Source organism: Acinonyx jubatus, chromosome A1 (genome assembly GCF_027475565.1).
Source record: "Acinonyx jubatus isolate Ajub_Pintada_27869175 chromosome A1, VMU_Ajub_asm_v1.0, whole genome shotgun sequence".
NCBI lineage: Eukaryota > Metazoa > Chordata > Mammalia > Carnivora > Felidae > Acinonyx > Acinonyx jubatus.
In genome coordinates, this window is record NC_069380.1 from 209413541 (window position 1) to 209435961 (window position 22421).

Sequence of the window (22421 nt, forward strand, 5' to 3'; positions counted from 1 at the left end):
GATGTGGAATTGAAATAGGCTGAGAGGCAAGAGACCAGGTGCTGATCCAGATTACCATTGACCATGGGGAAGTCACCCCTTTGGGCCTCCGTTTCTGAGGCCCTTTTCAACCCTGTCTGGTATTTTTTGTCTTCCCCCTGCTCTTAGCCCTAAGGCTGATCCTGTGTTTATTGAAATCTAAGTGTTGAAGCTGGGCAGAGTCTCCAAGAAAAGATGTCTTTATTCGTGGCTTTCTTGGGCTATCCCAAAAGCTAAGTCCTTGTCTCTCTTTGTGGAGAGGACCTCATTTAGTAGATCTGATGCTGTGTGCCAGATGGCAGCATCATGTCATGCCTTTTAATTAGTGTCACACTTGAGGAACATTAGTCCCACTTTCTTGTAGACCCTCCACAATAGCTTCCATTTCCTCTCTTGGAGAAAGAAAAAAGAATTGGCCTGTTGCTCTAGTGCCATGGTTACTATGAGTAGACGTGTCTGAAATTAAAGAACTTAGGTCCAGAGTACAGTGAGCTGTGTACAGATATCATCCGCTTGTTCATTGATTCATTCACTCTGTGACTTGAGAAACATCAATCAAGTACCTGTTGTGTACTTGGCATGGGGTAGGTAGAAGAAAGAAAAAGACAATGACTCTCTTCCTGTCAGCTTCTCTCCCTTACCCTAATGGGTAACAGGCCTGGGCCCCACTCTGCCACTTGGCCCTTAGGCACAACTTAAATGAGGAGCCTGGTTTGGAAGGAAGCTGATAGAACATTAAGCTCTGTTCTTCTAAGGGCACCCTGGGCTTGTTACCCAGAGCCCTGACTTCCATCCCAAACTCTCATAGCCCAATTTCTTTGGCCTCGAACCCTGACCTTTTGTCATCTAGTTCCTCAGCTTCGGGGTGTTTTTTTGTTTGTTTTTTTTTTCCCACTGCTGCCTAATTTCCTTGATTCTGTATTACTCACCTACCTTGGTCTTAAATGTTAAAACCTGACAGTTTTAACCTCTTGGACTAATTCATTAACTTCCTAAAACCACCACTCTGGATTCCTCTGGCCTTGCTTGGCTTCTCTAGAGTTGACCATTGCCAGACCCAGTGACCACTAAACCAGCTCCTGGTCTTGTTCACACTGGCTGCTTTCATCTATTGCTGGGAACAAGAGACCACATTCTCTGAGTGCCCTGGAACTCTCATACAGGAAATTGTGTCATTTAACTCAGTGCCCAAAACACCAGCCTTGATTCCTACTCCTCTTATTTAATCACAACCGGAATGTTTTCAGACTTCAATTTTAAGATATTTTTATGGGGCACTTGGGTGGCTCCGTTGGTTAAACACTTGACTCTTGATTTCAGCTCAGGTCATGATCTCACGGTCATGATATCAAGCCCAGCATTGGACTCTGTGCTCAGTGTGGAGCCTGATTAAGATTCTCTCTCCCTCTCTCTCTGTTCCTCCCCAGCACGCATGCACACTTGTTCACTCTCTCTCTCTCTCTCTGTCTCTCAAAAACAAACAAAGCAAACCCCTGTAAATTAAAAAAAAATACCTTACAATCTTTTTATTGACCTAGAACAGTTTCCATACAAAATTCACCTTATTAAATATTATTTAAATATTGTTAAATATATGCCAAATATATTTGCATATCTGTTTAGTGGGTTTGATGCACATACTAGAGTTATTGTAACTCTCTTGGCATAATATTTAAATTAATTAGGTTTCCTCTGAGATTCATCACAATTTCATTTTCACAATTTAGCATGTTGAAAAAAAAATCTGCAGTCTAGAAAGCAGAGGAAAGGCACAGAAAGTTTCTTCTAGAAACACTTGCTGCCAGTGTCCACACCTTTAGGAAATTCCTGGAATGGAGTATGCGGAGCAACTGCCTAGACCTGGAATTATTCCTGAACCTGACCACATGATACCCATCCACTTCCCGATCCTGTGTGTTTATGTGCTCAGTTCTTCCAGCGGTAGCTCCCGTGTCTGCCACTGATCTTTTTGGTTGTATTAAATTCACCTAGAGTGAAGAATTGACACCAGTTTCAAGTTATGTTAAGATTGCTGTCTTAATTCCATAGTGAGGCATATTCTGGACTTTTTCTTGGGACCACTTAGTTTCTGTCGCTGAGGAAGTGCATGAATGAATGGAGCCCATCAACAATACCTCACAACACAGGTTAGGGAGCTGTGACAGCAGTATGTGTGCAAGTTCAATTCAAGTCTGGGCAGTGAGAAGGAAGAGGCAATTTTAGGAACAAATGGCATGGCTTCATCACTCAAAGCTGTTCCTATGCCAATTCTGCAAGGTTCAGTTTGTTTGCTGTTGGCTTAAGAGAGAATAAGGTCCATTCTATGATTTTAGGTGGGCGAATGACATGAAGGGGTCACTGGTTTGCCAAAACATACATAATTGCCTGGGACAGGGTAGGTAGCCCAGTGCTAGAAGATGGGTCCACATGGACAGCATGAGAACATTTTCTTAGAAACCTGAGGCAGAAGGTAGGGCATAATAAAAAGAGGGGATGTGGCTTTCTTGAAACCAGAATATCACCTTACTTGGAGACTATCCTAGATCATGTTTTCCAGGAGATCCCAGGCTGGAAGGAATGAGAAGGGAAGGAGAGTGAAGGGACCCTCTACTTGACAGTTTTTGTATCAAGAGGGCTCAGGGCTGCCATCCTTTCCCAGAAGCATTTAGCGTCAGGAAGCCCCCGTCAATATCTGGTCTCTCTTCTATGTTTCCTTTCCCCTGGCTTCTCGTAAGAGGGTTGTGGTTGCTCGTGGTGTTTTCCAAGGTCCTGGTGCCCTTATAACCCTCTTTTTGAAATAATTGAAGCTAAAACTCTCAACCTGGACCAAGGCAGTTGGGATTTTCAGAAGATCTTCCGGGCATATTTATGGGTAGTTCTTCCTCCTTCTCATGTGGGAGCAGGTCAAGTGCAGGTTGATACCTGTACCTGACCCTGATGTGTCATTGCTGTCAAGGCAGGCCTCAGGAGATGGACTGGCCTTTCCCAGAGCCTCCTTGCATTACACCAGGAGATTTGGGCCTGCACTGAGGATTGTCTTGCTTGCTGCAAACTGACAGCATAAATCTTAAGAAAAAAAAAAAAGATGAGCTGGTAGTTGTAGATAAATTGTCAGGGGGTTAATAGTCTGACCTCATTATGAGCACATTTTTATTAAAAATATGCTACTGGGTAAATTCTGTTTTGTGAATTGCAAAGAACAGTTGGATAAGGTGAACTTTAGCACCAATAATCCATTGTTATCTCTTCTAATGACGGTTTCAGAAGCGGGGCCGGTCTTCTGCCCCATCCTCAAAGGCCCCAAGTATTCTTTCAGCTCAAGGGACTCAGGACTCAGTGATAGGCTGGCTTCTCCAGGTGATCTCCATGGGCCCAGAGACTCCTTCTCTGAGGTCAAGATTACATTTTCCTACTTTCCCCATTTTCTCGGTATTACCCCAATACTGGTGCAAATGACTGATGTTTACTAGGGAGAGTGGGAGAAAGTGACTTTCTGAATGTATGTACTCACCATTCTTAGTACTTTGGAAAAAGTCTTATCAACCCTGTAAGCCTTCTTTTGATGCAGAATAAATGTCTCAATAACTTTCCACCCTTACTTTTTAATATGATTCTTATTTCTGTAAAGAAGACCCTTGAGGATAAGATACTCAGGAATATTCTCTTTCTACCAACCACATTTTCTTATTAAAAACAATATGTTAAGAATTGGTTAGCAAACCCTGGGTATAGGTGTATGTACTTTCTACCTAGGTGTGTGATGTGGATAGATTTCTTCTTTGTGTGGGAACCCGGGTGTCTCATTTGATAAACAGAAAGGTTTATAGCCATTCATTTCCATTTAAATGTCCATTAGTAGCAGATTGGTTAAACAAATGGGTTTATGTCATTTTTGCAGTTGTTGAAATGCTCAAAAAATATGAAAAGATATGTAAGGTATATTAAATTTAAAAAGCAATAGTTGGAATAGTTCACACAGTATGATCCCACTTGTTTAAAAAATTATGTGTATATGTGCTTGTACATGCAAAGAAAGATTTTGGAAGAGAATCCAGGAAACTTATTCACTGTAATCGTCCTTGAGACATAGGACTGGGGGTGAAGGGAAATTGAACATTTTACTTTTCATTTTATATTCTTCTCAAGTATGGGCTTTTTTGTCATGTGCAAAGGAGTCTGGTAGAGATATTGTGGTTCTTTCTAACTCCAAGTTACCATAATTTTATCCTTTGGCCTTCCCCCAGATATTCTTTTGCAAAATACGTGGTAGAAATGTGCATTACTTTTGCTCATGGCTAAATCGATCTCAGTTTACATCTTCTGTGAACTGCCTGTAGACTGTTTAGAAGCAGCACTTAGATTCACTGGGAGCTTTTATTTTAAATTTGATGTACCTCCCCTTTGAAGTTTGCAGAATCTGGATGACAAATATTTCTAAATTTGGATTTTTTTTCTTAAGTGGAAGATAAAAAAGCAAACTCCAGGATTTTTTTTCATCTAGTTCCCATTGGTTTTTTTTGGCGGGGGGGGGGGGGGGGGGGGAGGGATTGTTTTGCTGTTTGTTGTAAACAAAGGAGATAAGGTGATTGTCCTGCATGTAATGCCAGTTGAGCTTTCTGCATGAGTTCTGCTCTGAGAAGGCAGGCAATATCCTAAGTCAGAAAGTGGCTGTGTGATGCAACACTCCAAAGGCATTTCAGAAAATTGCAATAGCCTCACTTACATGTGATAAATATGTTCCTAGAGCTACTTGTAAATTTGCAGTTTTAATCAGCTGTTTCAGGCAAGTATTGTGAGGGTCAAACGGAATTTAATAAGGTGCTACAAGACCTGCATTTTGGTCTTGCTGGATGGTAGCTGTCAGTTTGAAAAATGGGGCTGAGGTTGTGGCCTGAGCTTCTAAGCAAATTGTTCCTGCTGGCTTCCTAGGATTTTAGCTCCCAAGACCCCCTGCTACTTCAGCATTGATGGAGGGGGAGCAGTCAAGGTACTTTCAGGTGACAGAGATGCAGGTTTCCTTGGGGTCAAAAAACCTAGTGCATGTCCAGTGGAAAATGGCCAGGATGATCAGGGTCTTAAGACCAAATTTTGCATGGAAAGAAAGGTTAAAGGAACAAGAATGTTTCGCTTAGAAAAGAGAAAAATGAATATCAGAGCCGCCAGCAATGTCAGACATCATCTATTCAATCCCCTTTATTGTGCAGATGACATTCAAGGAAGTTAAATAAGTGCATGTAAGTCATAAAACACATTCGTGGTGATGCAGAAGCTAGGACTCAAGTGTTCTGACTCCCCTGCCCCCACACGTTTGCATGCCATCCCCAAAGTTCATGTTCTTTCCGTTCTATCCCACTGATGGTTCTTAAGAAACACAAACAGGATAAATTCATAAAGTGCTTAGCATGGAGTCTGCCAAAGAGGGGAAACCATTATGTGTTAATTCCTTTTCTCCCCAGTATGTCCCCTGCCATGACTACCAGTATACAAGGATAAGACTGTAGCTAGAATTGATCATCATCTTTAAATGAATGCCTTCTGTGCTCTTTCAGGTCAGAGTAGAGCACATGAGAGTAGAACATAAATTCATATTTAATCATAACAAAAAAAAAATAAGAGAAAAACCCCTTTATAATGAATAGAATTGTCCAGCAATATAAAAAGCTGTACTCAGAGCTGAGTTTCTCATCACTAGTTGTATTCAAGAGCACCAGGTGGCAAATCAACCCATGATTTCTCCTGGGATTCTATTAATGAATTTAAGCTATGATTAGATTACTTCTAAGAGTCTGTCTTTAACTTGGAGGCAATGAGGATGAATAAGCAGAAGGATGTATCCAATGTAATGTTGAAAAAGATTAATCTGATAGCAGCAACAAATGGGGGAGCAGAAATGCTGATGGGAAGCTAGTTAGGGGCTGTAAATATTTGAAATGTCAACTTAAAATTACAGAAATGTCAATGCTGGGTCAACCACAAATGCTTCATAGTCCAATCTGCATTTATTTCACCTCTTCTCATAAAACTGTGTATATACTGAGTCATAGAGCCCCTGGAAATTCTACTCCTGGCCAAGCTCTTTAAAATTCCCCATGACTACTGTATCTACTAATCCCAATGACCACCCAAAAGGAAGGCAAGGGCACTAAGTCATGGAGATGAATGATGGATCGGAAGCAGATTGTGTTCAGCTAAGCTACTGTGCCTTTTCCGTTATTGTATCTTCTCTCCTTAGGTTATGTTGACATTGGACTGATTCCAAAAGGAGCAAGGGACATAAGGGTAATGGAGGTTGAAGGAGCTGGAAACTTTTTGGCCATCAGGAGTGAAGACCCCAAAAAATATTACCTCAATGGAGGATTTATTATCCAGTGGAATGGAAACTACAAGCTGGCAGGGACCATCTTCCAATATGACAGGAAAGGAGACCTGGAGAAACTGATGGCCACAGGTCCTACCAATGAGTCAGTGTGGATCCAGGTAATGCAGAGGGGAAGGCAGCTGATGATATGTACATTAGTTAGGACATTTATGATGTTCTTTTCCAAGGTATTTGCTAGGGGACGTTAATTAAAAATACTTAAAATTTTTAGCAAGGAACAGGGAGGGAAGCAAGATGTTACTTGTGCTGTTAATCCTTTATATTGCCTAGAAATTTCTGAAGTCCCCATAATGAAATGATGGGGTCCCTAAAATCCTCTAACGGGAGTTTTGAGTTCAGTTTCCACTATGGTTGACCTAAGCTGTTTATTTGCAGGTGTTTCTCAGGTATAAAAAAAGATGCTGTCAATCTATGTCAGTGTGGCATGAATTTCCAAGTAGCTTTCCAGCAATGGTGATGGACTGACATGGTTTTTTCATATGTTATCATGTGCTTGTCCTCAGACAAGATGTTTGACTTTGTGAAACTCTTGGGGGAGAATGGAGTTAGAATGTAGTATGTCTCCTTGAAGGCACAAGCGGGTGTTGTGAGAGTTGAATAAGTAAATTGTCTTTCATGTTGGCGAGGAACTATAGAAAAGGAGTAGATTATATCAGTAGAGACAAGGCAAGTTGGGGATTACAGGTGGCCCAAGAGAAAGTCAGATATAACCATATTCAGAAGTTAGGAGGTAATTGCAGAGCCAGAGATCAGAGCACTCATAAAAGCTGGAGGTCAAGGCTTGACAGCTATGATTCATAAATGTCTTGAGACCTGAAATCTTACCTGCCTACATGGCAAAGGATTTACATACGGGAACCCCAATCCCATGGAGCAACCAATCCACCAATTTTAAATATGTGGTAAGTAGAGTACCTGCAGGAGAGGGAAGTGAGGGGGGGGTCCCAAGAATGGTATGCCTTGCCTAAAGCCCATGACCATTTTTATTGCAGAACTATATGCTTTAAAGGAATTAACTCACCTGAGAGCTAGGGAATAGCATCATAAGGCAACAGCAACAACAATAATAAAAATTAATGTTTATTGAATGCTAACTACATATGAGGCACTATTCTATTCATATCTTTTTTTTTTTAAGATTTTATTTTTAATCTGTACACCCAACGTGGGTCTTGAACTTACAACCTGAGATCAAGAGTTGCATGCTCTCCTGACTGAGCCTACCCAACGCCCTGTATTCTACTCATATCCAGTTATGTTACATTTATTTACTTATTCGACTCTCACAACATCCCTATTAGTCATGCTATTATTATCCTCACTTTGTAAATAGGGGAAACTAAGGTACAAAGATATTAAGTAACTTACCTGTAATCACAAGGTTATTAAGTACACAAGGGTGCAAGGTGACCTACCAGTCTATTGTTGGAAAAGACACTATCCCCATTCCCTCAGAGAAATTTCCATAAGATTAAATCTCCATGGGAATTCAGCCAAGAAATAATCAAACGGAGATTAGATAGAGATAGATAAAGGTATAGATGTAGGTAGATATACATATAGATATAGATATAGATAGATGTGTAGGTGGAAGTAGAGGTGGAGATATATTCATTTATTGGCGTTTGCTCCAATGCATGTCTTCATAATTACTTTAAGATGATGGACATTCTGTAGTGTTTGTTACTACAGCACTGTGTTTTGTAATATAAAGTCACGACAGTGATGTCAACCTTCTATTGCCTTTTAGCTTCTGTTCCAGGTGACTAACCCTGGCATCAAATATGAGTATACAATCCGGAAAGATGGCCTTGACAATGACGTGGAAAAACTGGTGTACTTCTGGCAGTATGGCCACTGGACAGAGTGCAGCGTAACATGTGGGACAGGTGAGAGACAGCTGCTGTGTCTCTGCATCCGTGTCAGCTTCACATTGGCCCACGGAGGCAGTCTGAGCCAGTGGTTCATACTCTGTGCCTATAGGTCTGCAGGGTTCCACAAACATGGCCCGGGGCCTCTCTGAGAGTGAATATGCTGGTCATGGTCTAAAGAGAGAGGCAGTTTTTCTTGTATCAGCTTTATATACTGTTGTTCATGAAAGAGTTTGTTTGAAAAAAAGGTTACATGTCTTATTTTGTTGTGTTTTCAGAATTATTGAGATAAAAGTGACACATCATAACATTGTGTAAGTTTAAATTGTACCGGATGATTTGATACACGTACATATTGTGAAACGTTTACCACAATAAGGTCAGCCAACATATCCATCACTCCACAAAGTTACCTTTTTGTATATGTGGTGAGAACATTTAATATCTGCTCTTTTGGCAACTTTCAGGCATACAATACAGTATTACATGTGTTTTGCTTTTTTAATGTTTATTTATTGATATTTGAGAGAGAGAATAAGTGCGTGCACAAGCTGGAGAGGGTCAGAGAGAGAGGGAGAGGGAGAGAATCCCAAGCAGGCTCCACACTGTTAGCTCAGAGCCCGATGCGGGGCTCCATCCCACGAACCGTGAGATCATGACCTGAGCCGAAATCAAGAGTTGGGTGCCCCAGTATTACATGTGTTTTAAAAAGCAAAACAGAAAGGCTTAAAAGCCTGGTTGAGGACCTGAAGTTCACAAAAGTCAAACACCCTGCGGGGCACCTGGGTGGCTCAGTCAGTTAAGGGTTCTAGTCTTGATTTTGGCTCAGGTCATGATCTCATGACTTATGAGATCGAGCCCCAAATCGGGCACCACACTGAGCATAGAGCCTGCTTGGGATTCTCTCTCTCCCTCTCTCTCTGCCCCGCCCCCACTGTACTCTCTCTCTCTCAAAATAAATAAATGAACATTTAAACAACAACAACAGCAACAAAAGTCGAACACCCGGCTCAGAGGCATACTGTAAATGATGGGCAAATCCAAACCATAACAGGCTCTCCTGATTCCAACCTAGTGTTCTTTTTTCTGTCTCCAATTTACCACGTTTTCGTATCTACTAGGAGAGTAGTTTCCTCTCACAAAATTGAGCATTGGAGAGATTCCTTGCTGTCAAGTGTATCAGGATGGAATAAGTTCTGCTACCATAAGAAATCAAAATCTCAGGACTTCAACACAGAGAAGGTTTATTTCTAACCCATTGTAAGTCTGATGTAGATTGGGTGGCCCAGCTTCATCTTGCAACTAAGACATTTGACATGTGTGGCTTCCAGCATGCCCCACAGCAAACAGAAATGGAAGAGGCAGACTGGCTCTTATTAAGGGCCACGGCCTGGTGGTGACACAGATCATTTCTGCTCACCTTTCATTTCATCGGTTGGCCTTAGTCCTCTGAGTACAAGCTGGAAACTGTAAACAAGTGCACGGACATTTGTAGGGCATCCACTCTCTTGGCTGAAGGCTGGGTGAACTTCTCTAAGGTCTGGGGCGAGGGGGCGGGGAAGGGTATGTCAGGTACTTGGGGCTCTTCACTCATTTGGGGGGCTTTAATAGTAGTCCCATATGAGGCCTCTGCCTCCCTTTTTTGGATCATGTCCAAGTCTGTTCTGGAACTTCCTGCCTTTAGCTTGTAACTACTGCCTTTAAAACTAGGGCAGCAATAAGGGGAAGTGCCAAATTCAGCGAGGTAGCCAAGAGAATGGAAGTGAAGGAGTGAATGGCCAGAAGAACACAGTCACCTACTCTGTGGGCCTCTCTCTTATATACTCTGTCTCGTCACCATTCCTTCACTCGCTCCTCCCTGTACCTGTGCCCCCTGCCCCAGGAAGCAGTCCTGGAAAGGGGTCCAGCAATGGACATTGAGTCACGCATTGTCAGCCTAATCGACGATTCTTGTATTTCCAACTTCTCTCTTCCCCTCCTTCAGTACAGAAACCAAGGGTTAACTTTTAGAAATCGTAGGGATCGTGTTCATTTCAAAATGTGTGCTGTTTTGAAAATCCTAGTCCTCTGGAAATCCATTAGGTCAAAGCTGTGATTTGTGGCAGCAGCCACAGTGGGGTTGGTGTCATACTGCTATCCCCAGTGCTACCCCTGGCATTTCCAGATGTCCTGCCCCACTGCCCAGGGGGCTGGGCTTGCTGAGAAGCAAAAGCAACATAAACAAAAAATAAGTTGGTGAAAAATATTTCCTTGAGGAGCAGTTGTGAGGAAAATGAGGTCATGGGGACTATAGATACAAATACTTTTTCGAGTTCTCATCCCCATTTTTCTCTTCTTTAGGTGAAGTACAGGTTTAAGCTTTAAGCTGAAAGGAGTGAAAACTCAGCCAGTCCAGGCTGGGCAGGGGCCCCTCCACAAAACAGGAGAGCACCCACCCGCCCCTCTTTTCTGTTTCAACATGGGATGAATTCTTTGCATTATTTTTTTTTTAATTTTTTAATTTATTTTTTTATTTTATTTTATTTTAAATTTTTTTTTCAACGTTTATTTATTTTTGGGACACAGAGAGACAGAGCATGAACGGGGGAGGGGCAGAGAGAGAGGGAGACACAGAATCAGAAGCAGGCTCCAGGCTCTGAGCCATCAGCCCAGAGCCTGACGCGGGGCTCGAACTCACGGACCGCGAGATTGAGACCTGGCTGAAGTCGGACGCTTAACCGACTGCGCCACCCAGGCGCCCCATCTGGTTATTAAGCCTTAACAGGAACTATGAGGAAGCTGCCAGTGTCCATGTGCTCACCTGAATCTCAGTCATGCTGCCTATTTGAGCAACAGTGAGCTCTTATTCTGGCAGAGAAGAAAGGCAACATATCTACTCTCATGCTGTCAGACACAGAGGGTGACATGCCAATATTCCCGTAGGACACACATTGCTAAATATAAAGATGGAAGACCGCCTGAAACACTGAATCAGTCAACTGTGTATTTTTAGTTGCTTTGAGCTAAAACGTTCTATACTATAAAAGTAGGTGAAAAATATTATTGAAAAATTAGAAATAGAAAAAGTCACCACCCTGACACAATGCATTTTTTACTTTTCTTTTTTGCCTTTTTTTTTTTTTAAGTTTGCTTAACGTTTATTTATTATTGACAGACAGAAAGAGACAGAACATGAGCAGGGGAGGGATGGAGGAGGGGGAGACACAGACTCTGAAGCAGGCTCCAGGCTCTGAGCTGTCAGCACAGAGCCCGAGGTGGGGCTTGAACTCACAAACCGCAAGATCATGACCTGAGCCAAAGTTGGACACCCAAGTGACTGAGCCACCCAGGCGCCCCTTTTTTGCCTTTCAATATGCTTTTTTCTAGTTATAGATGTATATAGTTGTGTGCATATTGATGTGTTTATGTACGTATAGACATGCTTTCACTTAATGCCATTAACATGGGTACCTTTCCAGGTCTTACTCAGTCTTCGTAGCTGTCATTTTTTGGATACATTATGTTTCACTGGCAAGACAAAGCAAAATGTCTTTTAGCCAATTCCTTATTGATCATCATATTCTGATGATTTTGTTAGTGTTAATTTGTAGATGGAATTTCTGGGCTCATAGAGCATAAATATTGGGGCTTCTGGGTGGCTCACTTGGTCGAGCATCCAACTTCGCCTCAGGTCATGATCTCATGGTTCGTGAGTTCGAGCCCCATGTCGGGCTCTGTGCTGACAGCTCAGAGCCTGGAGCCTGCTTTGGATTCTGTGTCTCCCTCTCTCTCTGCCCCTTCCTGACTCACACTCTGTCTCTCTCTCTCTCTCTCTCAAAAATAAATAAATAAACATTAAAAAAAAGGAGCATAAATATTATGGCAATGTTAAGAAACTTATTACCAAATTGATTCCCATAGTAAAAAAGTTTGCAAACGGGTAGTAGCAATCATTTTATTTTATTTTATTTTATTTTATTTTATTTGTCTTGTTTCGTTTTGTTTTGTTTTTATTATTATTGTATTATTTTAGCTTTACACTTTTTCACTGGGAAGCATTATAAATCTCCTAGCAAAATGGAGAATGTAACAGCAAACTCTTGCATGCCAGACACTCAGTTTTCTCAGATTTTACCATTACTCATGCTTATTTCAATCTTCATTTTTAAAGAAAAGAAATTGCACAAATGCACATGATAAGCACTCCCTGACTCCTCTCCCTTTCCTTTTTCCCCAGAGTTAACCAGGGTCATGTAACCAGTTGTTACTATCATGCATGTTGTTAAATACTCTTATTATACATGTGAATACTCATCCACATTAAAAAACATTGTTTCTCGGGCATTTAAGCTTATAAACAGTGTCATACTCTGTGTATAGTTCTCTATCTTGTTTTACTCAGTATTATGCTTTTGAGATAAGTCCACACTAATGAAAGTAGCTCTTTGTACATTCACCTGAAGGTCTGCGTACCGTCCCACTGTGTGAATATACAATTATTTCTACATTACACTATTCTGCAGTCAGTTATAAACATTTTTGTAGTGCCGTAATGAACACCTTTCCTTAATAGCACTAAAGCTCAAAATAACCATGTACATTTAAGATATGTCCACATATCCTTGATAAAGCATGAGTATTACAAATAGGGACACACATTCCACTCTGACCCTGATGTGTGACTATAGGCTGATATCTAGATGACAATTCACTTCTTTGGAAAATCAGAATCGGATACTTCTTTGACCCTTTTAAAATTGCATTCGTCTTGGTACTAATCCATCTGACTTCGTCCACTGGAATTGTTAGGTAGGGTCAACCGAGTGAAGATACTGGTCTCTAACAATATCTGGAAGACTTTTTTAATATTTAGGACCATAAAAATAACAGAAACGTTGAGGTGGATTTAAGCATATACTGTGGAATGAGGCTTATATAGTTCATCGTATGCATAAACACATAGTATTTATAAGATAAACGACAAGTGACATATAGTGATACATACACCATTAATTTCAATGGAGGAACTCTGACACATCATTATTAATTTTGCCCTACGCGCCCCACAGTATCTGCCCGGCCAGTCTATGTTCATCACCACGCTGATCCACCAGACCAACCAGGCAATAGGGATTTTATGTTATGTTTTGTGTCCTTCTGCTACTGCTGGAGTCAGGAGCACGGAGCAATTTTTGCTACTCCTGCACAGAAACAAGCCTTTTGGGAGGATGTTTCCAACCTCTGAGGGTCACCTGACGGTTTCCTCTTAGGTTGTGACATTAAGAATTTGCCAAACCACCCAAAGTTTCAATGAAACTTCTAAGCATCTAAGCTTTTCTTTTTTCTGCTCTATAACTGCAGGTACATGTCAGTGTTTCTGGCATCCACCATTTCAGTCTCTATCCACTCACATTGTCCAAGACTTCTCTACAGGTGTTTGTGTCTTTCCAAACAATGACTCATTCCTTGTGCCACAGAAGTTCCTTTTGTAATGTTGCTTCCAGCTGTTGACAGTGTTTTATTTCTAGGACAAAAGAAGAATAAGACAGTCTTATCAGCTGAGAAAGCCTGAGTGTTTGAAAGTTACTTATCTTCTTCAAAAGAAAAAAAATACTGTTTTAGTTAACAACAAAATACTGTTGATTCATTTAAAAGGATTCACTTACTGTATGACAACTCCTCTGACATTTTTAAATGATGAGATGTGATCACTGACATCTGAGTATGAAAGCCAGCCTGGGAGATTATGCTGGAACGGGGCGTGTGAAGCAGTGTGAGGTGGCAAATGGCAGGAGAACGAGCTCCAGTTTGGGTCCTGCCTGCTGTGTGTCTGTGGGGAAGTCCCTCCATGTGCTAACGTGAGGAGGTGACCAGCTTATAGGTGTACTCGTGGCCTTTCCGATTCAAGAATTCTGTACACCAGTAAGCCCACTCAAGGCCTGGATGCCCTGAGAGTTCAGGGCACCAACCTGTGTGCCCGCTGATGGCTCTGTCCCCTGGAGGGGGTGGGGGGGGAGAAGGTGGGTGGGGTCCCAGTCTTCAGTCTTCTACCCCAGTATTTCACATCCAGCATTGAAGTGTTAGCCCCCTCAAGAGACATGATGACTCCCTTCTCACTCTCCCTCTACCTCTCAATCCGTGACATGCTGGCCACTCCCCTCACTTCTCTTGGTAATGATGTCTTAGCAAAAGCTGTGTCCCTTTCCTCTGTCAGCCTGTGGGACTTCACTGTGCCTCCATTTCATCTTTCACATACAAATAATGGTAGTGTTGACCTCACTGGATTGTTGTGAGGTTTGGGTTTCTGTCTACCAAAATAGATAATAAGTAATACATTTTACGTATTATATATTTGTATATGTACATATATGTTTGTTTATTTGTACACACACACATACAGTTCTGAACAGCACCTGAGACAAGGCAAGTGCTACATGTGTTCACTATTATTATTTATCCAAAGCTAAACCCAGCCTACAGGTGTTCTTGGTCTGCCTACAGAATGTGCCACCCCCCCGTGTGCTTTTCTTACTCACATTACCGACCTGGTCTCCGAAGGCAGCAGTATTATTAGTCCCTGTTCTCAAAGCCTCTACTTTAGAAACATGACCCCTCAAACTTTACAACATTCTTTTGAATTTTATTCCTGTCTTTCAGAGTTTACTAATAATATAAACATCCTTACCCGCTTTGTTCCTTTATTAAGCTAATAGCAATTGTGTTATAATACCTGGTGACAATATCTGCTTTCGTTATTTAAGTCTCACTTTTTTTATTTGGAATATATGTATTGGTCTTGTCTCCCCAGTTACATTATAATCTGTATATGAGATTGTGTGTTAATCTACCTATATTATCTGTAGTCCTTCTCAAGCAAGATCTCTTCCACCCACTGTGAGCTGTAGCATGAGTGAAGTAGAGACTCCGTTCCCTATCCATACTTTGAAAGCCAGACACCTTATGGACAACTTTCCCATCAGTGATAAGCGTGGCCACTTGACATGACCAGGGGCCTCCCTGACACTAGGTATGTGGGCTCGGGATTTAACACGTGTGAACCTTTCTGCCCTTCCCCCAGGTATCCGCCGCCAGACTGCCCGTTGTGTGAAGAAGGGCCACGGGATGGTGAAAGCTACCTTTTGTGACCCAGAAACACAGCCCAACGGGAGACAGAAGAAGTGCTATGAAAAGGACTGTCCACCCAGGTAACCACTGATAAAAGAGCTCTGTGTCTGATATAACAGTAATCTAATGCTCAGTGATAAAGGAGGTTGGGAAGCTTTGTCATTAGAATAAATACAGAAAAACCTTCAGGTGTCTGTGGCTATGCTGTTGGAGCCTGTGGCAACCTGTGAGTGAGGACATCTTCTCCCCATAGAGCAGTATTTCTTACAAAGATGTGTTCTGTGTTTTTTTATTTGGTAAGACTAAGTCTCAGAGCATTGTTGAAGAGAATGTTCTATGGATCCCCCAAAGTTCTTCAGATAACAGGTGTGGCTTTTCTAAGAGCACTGGACCGGTGCAACAGTAGCCTTCAACTTCAGATCACTGGGCCCACCTACACTTACGGCTGCCTGGAAGGGTGGCCTTCAGAGCAGGCTCTCTTAATCTCAGCACCGTTGACATTTTGGGCCAGATAACTCTTTGTTGCAGGGCTGTCCTGCATGCCCTATGATGTGTAGTGACACCTCTGGCCTGTACCTGCTTAGATTTTAGTAGCAACCTCCCCCCTTCCTCCAGGTTGTCACGACCAAAAACATCTCCAAACATTGCTAAGTGTCTTGTCAAGGGCAAAAGACCCTTGGTTGAGAAGCAGCATTATAGAGGTATTCATTTCCTGCTCACCATATTGGTTCTAGATATTGGAGTCCCAGAAGGTGGCTGTAATGTAGGGGCTTATGTTAAAGGTGGGGGGTGGGCAGGTCGGGAGCCAAGGAGGAGGAGAATGGAGAGAGGAAGAGAGAGGGGAGGGACAGAGAAGAAAGGAAGTGAAGGAAGAAGGAAAGAATGAATTCTGGAGAGTGTCTTCATTTTCGAGTGACCACAAACAGGGGTATATTTAGGTTGCCAATCTCATCAGGCATTCATTCCAATCCTAAGAAGACACACTAAGTTTAGTCAAACAGGAGGGGACTGGTTGGTATCATAAATCAAATAGGTGACGAACCAAACTCTAAAGAAGAGCTAGAAGAATGTGATAAATGTTGAAGAACTGTGTAAAAAGAAGAGTCTAGGCAAGTCAGTGAAGGCAAGCAATATCTGTCTCTAGTGGGGGCAGACAGGCTGGCCCCAGAGGCCAGAGTCAGCGGGTTTATTCTCTGTCCAGCTCTGTGGGCTCTGGTGGAGAAGGAGTGGGCTGTGAGGCCGGGAGCCAGATCCTGCTGTGCGGCAACAGGACAGAGGCACTGCCTCACCTCACCTTGGTTACCTCGCCTTGGTCATCTCGCCTTGGTCACCTCACCTGGCTGCAGCTCTGGCCAGCACTAGGTTTTGTCTGCAGCTGTACTTTCTATAATTTCTTCTCAGGGAAGAGTGAGCCAGAAAAGAAAAGGTCATGTGTGGGGGCTGGTCACTAGCCCACAGCTCTGCAGGGCTCACAGGCTTCCTCACCCCCAGTCCCCCACAAAGTTGATGACCCTGTACCAGTAAATTCCTGTTGCGCTTATTAGACAGCAGCCATGATACATGTGCCTGCATGCCCGGGGTTCTGTCCTTGCTTTTCAAAGCCACTTGCTCTGGTGGGTTAGATATCCTCTTAAAACGATAGATGGTTATTTCCTGGCTCTAATTTTGTCCCTGGGGTTCAGGTTCTCATTTTTATTGTGTTACATAGTCTCCCTCGGCCTTACGATTGCCAATGAATAGTTGTTAAGCTCCTGTTACTTCCCATAAGAGATACTGTGGTGATTATAGCCATGTAAGAGTTACCATTTATTGAGCACTGAGATATTGTGAGACAATAAAGGATATATATTTGGTATCTGATAAAAAAAATGCCTCTGATAAAATCCAATAGTCATCATGATTTTAAAACTAAAAGCTCTGGGGGTGCCCAGGTGGTTCAGTTGGTTAAGCACCTGACTTTGGCTCAGGTCATGATCTCACTTTTGATAAACCTACTTCACTTTTGATAAAAGTTCCTGGGTTCGAGCCCCAAGTTGGATTCTGTGCTGACAGCTCAGAGGCTGGAACCTGTTTCAGATTGTGTGTCTTCTTCTCTCCCTGCCCCTCACCCACTTACACTCTGACACCCTCTCTCAAAAATAAATAAACATTAAAAAAAAATTAAAAACAAACAAACGAACAAAAAAACCCTAACTGGAGGAGTATAGAGAGCTTCCTGGCAGCTGAATACATGGAGGTGCTGGGAGGGTGGTATGCCCCAAGGGGGATATAGAAGCTCTGCCACCTTTCCCCTGCACCTTGCCCCATGAATCTCTTCCATCTGGCTGTCCCTGAGTTGTATCCTTTTATAATAATCCAGTAATCTAGTAAGCAAAATGTTTTCTTGAGTTCTGTGAGCCACTCTAGCAAAGTATCCAACCCTTGGCTGGGATTGTGGGAACCCTTGGTTCATGGCCAGCTGGTGAGAAGCACAGGTGACAACCTGGACCTGAAGGGAAGGCAATAGGGGCTGTGCTGGGCAGCCCAGCCCCTAACCTGCCCAGTCTGCACCAACCCCAACAGTTAGGGCCAGAATTGCTTGGTATGGAAAACCCACACATTTGTTGAAACAGAAGTAACTTGGGGCACCTGGTGGCTCAGTCAGCTAAGTGACTTCAGCTGAGGTCATGATCTTACAGTTCGTGGGTTCAAGGCCCGTGTTAAGCTCTGTGCTGACAGCTCAGAGCCTGGAGCCTGCTTCGGTTTCTGTGTCTCCCTCTCTCTCTGCCCCTCCCTCACTCATGCTCTGTCTCTCAGAAGTAAATAAACATTCAAGAAGAAGAAGAAGAAGAAGATGAAGAAACAGAAGAAGAAGAAGACGAAGAAACAGAAGTAATGTGAGAGCAGAGTAGAAGAAAACAGTGGGATTTTTAAGTACCTACTTCACTTTTGATAATGTTTTAGAGATACCTCATATATTCTCTTTATTGTTCTCGACTACTGAGGAAAATAATTATTATCATGCCTATAGAGGAAGAACTGTTCCTTACCTCACTTAGGATCATGCAGCTAACTAGTAGACAGCAGAGGTTTGAACCCAGGGCTATCTATCTATAAGCCTGTGGTCTCCATTACATCCCCCAAAGAGGTATGCACCTCTCCCCTATCCAGGCTGTGTCTAAAGCAAAGCAAGCGTGCTGCTAGGTGTGGTGGGTTCCAAGGGATCTTCATGCAGACAGTCACCTGCTGAGGCCAAGGTAGAGCTGGGGACATAGGCTATGTACAGAAAAGCAACACAGTCAAAGAAGATTCTGGTATCAACTCTGTGTTTTAAAACATACATCAATCTGTTCCGGATATCTTCTTGTTTTATTTTTTATTTTGTTTTAATTCACATCCAAATTAGTTAGCATATAGTGCAACAATGATTTCAGGAGTAAATTCCTTAGTGCCCCTTACCCATTTAGCCCATCCCCCCTCCCACAATCCCTCCCATAACCCTCAGTTTGTTCTCCATATTTATGAGTCTCTTCTGTTTTGTCCCCCTCCATGATTTTATATTATTTTTGTTTTCCTTCCCTTATGTTCATCTGTTTTGTCTCTTAAAGAAAGGTTTAATTTTTTTAATGTTGATTTGTTTTTGAGAGAGAGAGAGAGAGAGAGAGAGAGAGAGAGAGAGAGAGAGAGCATGAACAGGGGAGCGGCAGAGAGAGAGGGAGACACAGAATCGAATACAGGCTCCAGGCTCCGAGCGGTCCGCACAGAGCCTGATGCAGGGCTCGAACTCATGAACTGCAAGCTCATGACCTGAGCCGAAGTCGGACACTTAACTGACTGAGCCACCAGGCGCCCCTCTGTTCCGGACATCTTATTTACCTGTAGCTAAAGACTTGGCCTCACTCTTTTCAGAATTCGCTTTCCATAAAGGTGGTTACCTTACCCACCTCTACACTTCAACTCTCAGAATTTCTAGTTGGAGGTAACTTTACAACAAGATGCTACCAGTGCTAGAGGGAGAAGGATGTTGGGGCAAGAGTCGGGAGGCTGAAGGACTCTTCAGGAGGAGATGAGCTGACCCTTCAGCCCATGGACATGGAGAAGGGACCTTGATAAAGGAATTCTTATGTGATACAAGCTGAGCTCTGTGAGCTTGAAGCTGACCCTTAGTGCGGTCTTGTGATAGGCTGAAAGGACATCCTGATCCCTGGAGCCTGCAAATGTTACCTTATTTGGAGCAAGGGTCTTTGCAGACATTATTAAGTGAAGGGGCTTGAAATGGGGATACTATCATCAGTTATCCATTTGGACCCTAAATGTCATTACAAGTGTCCTTATAGGAGAGAGGCAGAGGGGAATTTCACACACACACACACACACACACACACACACACACACACGAGAGAAGGTGATATGAAGATGGAACAGGGACAGATTTGGAGACAATAACCTTGAAGACTGGAGGGATGGTCCACAAGCCAGGCAATGCCAGCAGCCACCACAAACCCAAAGAGGCAAAGAACTGATCTTCCATAGAGCCTCTGGAGGGAGCATGGTGCTGCTAATGCCTTCATTTCATCCCAGTAACACTGATTTTATAACTATAAGAGACCAGATTTGGCTTCTAGAACTATTAGAAACCAGGTTTTTTGGGGTGCCTGGATGGCTCAGTTGTTTGAGCATCCGACTTCAGCTCAGGTCATGATCTCACACACAGTTCATGAGTTCCAGCCCTACATCGGGCTCCCTGCTGTCAGCATGGAGCCTGGAGCCTGCTTCGGATCCTCTGTCTCCCTCTCTGCCTCTCTCCCACTCATGCTCTCTCTCTCTCTCAAAAATAAATAAAAACATTAAAAAAAACCTAAAAATAAAGTAAAATAAATAAATTTTTTTAAAAAGTAAAAAACAAACAAACAGGTTTTTGTTGTTTTGAGCCACCAAGTTCGGGGTAATTTGTCACAGCAGCTATGGGAAACTAATGCAGGTGACACAAGCAGAAGAGCAGAGATGCCCCAACCAAGTTATAAAAGCTCCAAAGCTTGGAAAACCCTGTGATTGGGGCTTCTTGGAATGTGTGGCAAAGGAGTTTTTGGAATGGCACAAATCTGTCACTTCCTAAGGAAGCTTGCAGCCAGGCAGGCTATATGAGATGCATATTCATTGGCAAGGCAAGCCTTTGTCAGGGCAAGACCAGCAGCCAGGCATCTGGACCCCTTGCCCATAGTCCCGCCTCCTGGCCACTGTCCCTGTGATTCTTGCCTTGCTTGGGGCTTTGTAGTTGACATCTCTTCATCTCTTAGTTCTAAAAGCAGCATTGCTAGAACAAGGTAAATGATACCTGGTTCCCCCTGGAAGGCTTCTTAAGCTGAGTGCACGGATGCAGCTTGTTGATTTGGGGAGAAATTTTGAAATGGACCAATTCCACAGCCCCCTCTCCTACCATCAGCAATGAAGCCCCAGTAGTTAGAAAGGAGATGCCGTGGCCGCAGGCAGGAGCTGGGTGCCAGACAGCCACTGTGCAGCATCTTCCGGGGCCCAGGTTTTCTCAGTGAGCTGGTGATCAGTTCCACGGCTCCACTCTGCCAGTCCACATCAGAGCACTTCAAGGGAGCAAGACAGCCCGTTCTATCCCCCAACTTGTGCTGTCATATAGGAAACAGAGTTTCCTGCAATTGCCTCCAAACAATTTGAAGATTATTGTTAAGAGGGAAGCATAAGGAATTTAACAAGTCTTTTTAAATCATTGTCATTTGGTAGCGTCTTTCAGTTTTTACACTCTGGAAAACAGTGTGCAGGTTCCTCAGAAAATTAAAAATAGACCTACCCTATGACCCAGCAATAGCACTGCTAGGAATTTACCCAAGGGATACAGGAGTACTGATGCATAGGGGCACTTGTACCCCAATGTTCATAGCGGCACTCTCAACAATAGCCAAATTATGGAAAGAGCCTAAATGTCCATCAACTGATGAATGGATAAAGAAATTGTGGTTTATATACACAATGGAATACTACGTGGCAATGAGAAAGAACGAAATATGGCCCTTTGTAGCAACGTGGATGGAACTGGAGAGTGTGATGCTAAGTGAAATAAGCCATACAGTGAAAGACAGATACCATATGGTTTCACTCTTAGGTGGATCCTGAGAAACTTAACAGAAACCCATGGAGGAGGGGAAGGAAAAAAAAAAAAAGAGGTTAGAGTGGGAGAGCCAAAGCATAAGAGACTGTTAAAAACTGAGAACAAACTGAGGGTTGATGGGGGGTGGGAGGGAGGGGAGGGTGGGTGATGGGTATTGAGGAGGGCACCTTTTGGGATGAGCACTGGGTGTTGTATGGAAACCAATTTGACAATAAACTTCATATATTGAAAAATTAAAAAAAAAAAGGCCTTCCACTGTGTTGTTACAGTGAGAATCGCTATTAGAGCCCCAGTCCATAGGACTTTTATGTTGTAACTGGGACAGTAGAGTGACTTACGTAGGGGGACTAAAGAACAGTAGGAGACAGTGCATAATCGGTTCTCCAGTTGTGTGGGAAATGCCAGCAGCATTCTGGTAGGATAAAGATCACTGGCAAAAACAGACCAAATCGGGTTAGGCTGTTTTTAATTCTGTGCTGACTAAACCAGAGAGGTTGTCTTTTCGGGGTAAATAAATGGGTTGGGCTTTTGTCTTGCTGAGTTTTTTGCATTACATTTTTCTTCTGACCAATCCCTCAGAACATCTCAACAGCCTTCTGTCACACATTGCCTATAAATATAAAAACAGTATTCTATTATACATCTCCTAGGAAGGTGACATTATGGCAGACATCCAAAAAGTGAAATGGACAACAGAAAACAACTTGACACTGGCTCCTGAGCCCTGGGCCTGGAAGAGTTACACAATGATGGAGAAGGGGAAAAAAAGAGAGTTCCCTACCACTTTCAAAAGCTATTTCTAGGAGCGCCTGGCTGGCTCAGTCAGTTAGGCATCCGACTCTTGATTGTGGCTCTGGTGATGATCTCAAGTTTGTGAGTTTGAGCCCCAAATGGGGCTCTGTGCTGACAGTGGGGAGCCTGCTTGGGATTC

At 42.9% G+C, this 22421-nt stretch overlaps 1 protein-coding gene across 2 annotated transcripts in view; it reads left to right on the top strand.

The window, feature by feature from the left end:
* Positions 1-22421, top strand: part of ADAMTS12 (ADAM metallopeptidase with thrombospondin type 1 motif 12) — a 325208-nt gene that overhangs the window by 250467 nt on the left and 52320 nt on the right. For both annotated transcript variants that reach the window (XM_053201656.1, XM_027075102.2), the window contains 3 exons: positions 6251-6495; positions 8148-8286; positions 15326-15452. In XM_053201656.1, the coding sequence (XP_053057631.1) occupies positions 6251-6495; positions 8148-8286; positions 15326-15452 (511 nt within the window). The remainder of the gene's footprint in view (positions 1-6250; positions 6496-8147; positions 8287-15325; positions 15453-22421) is intronic.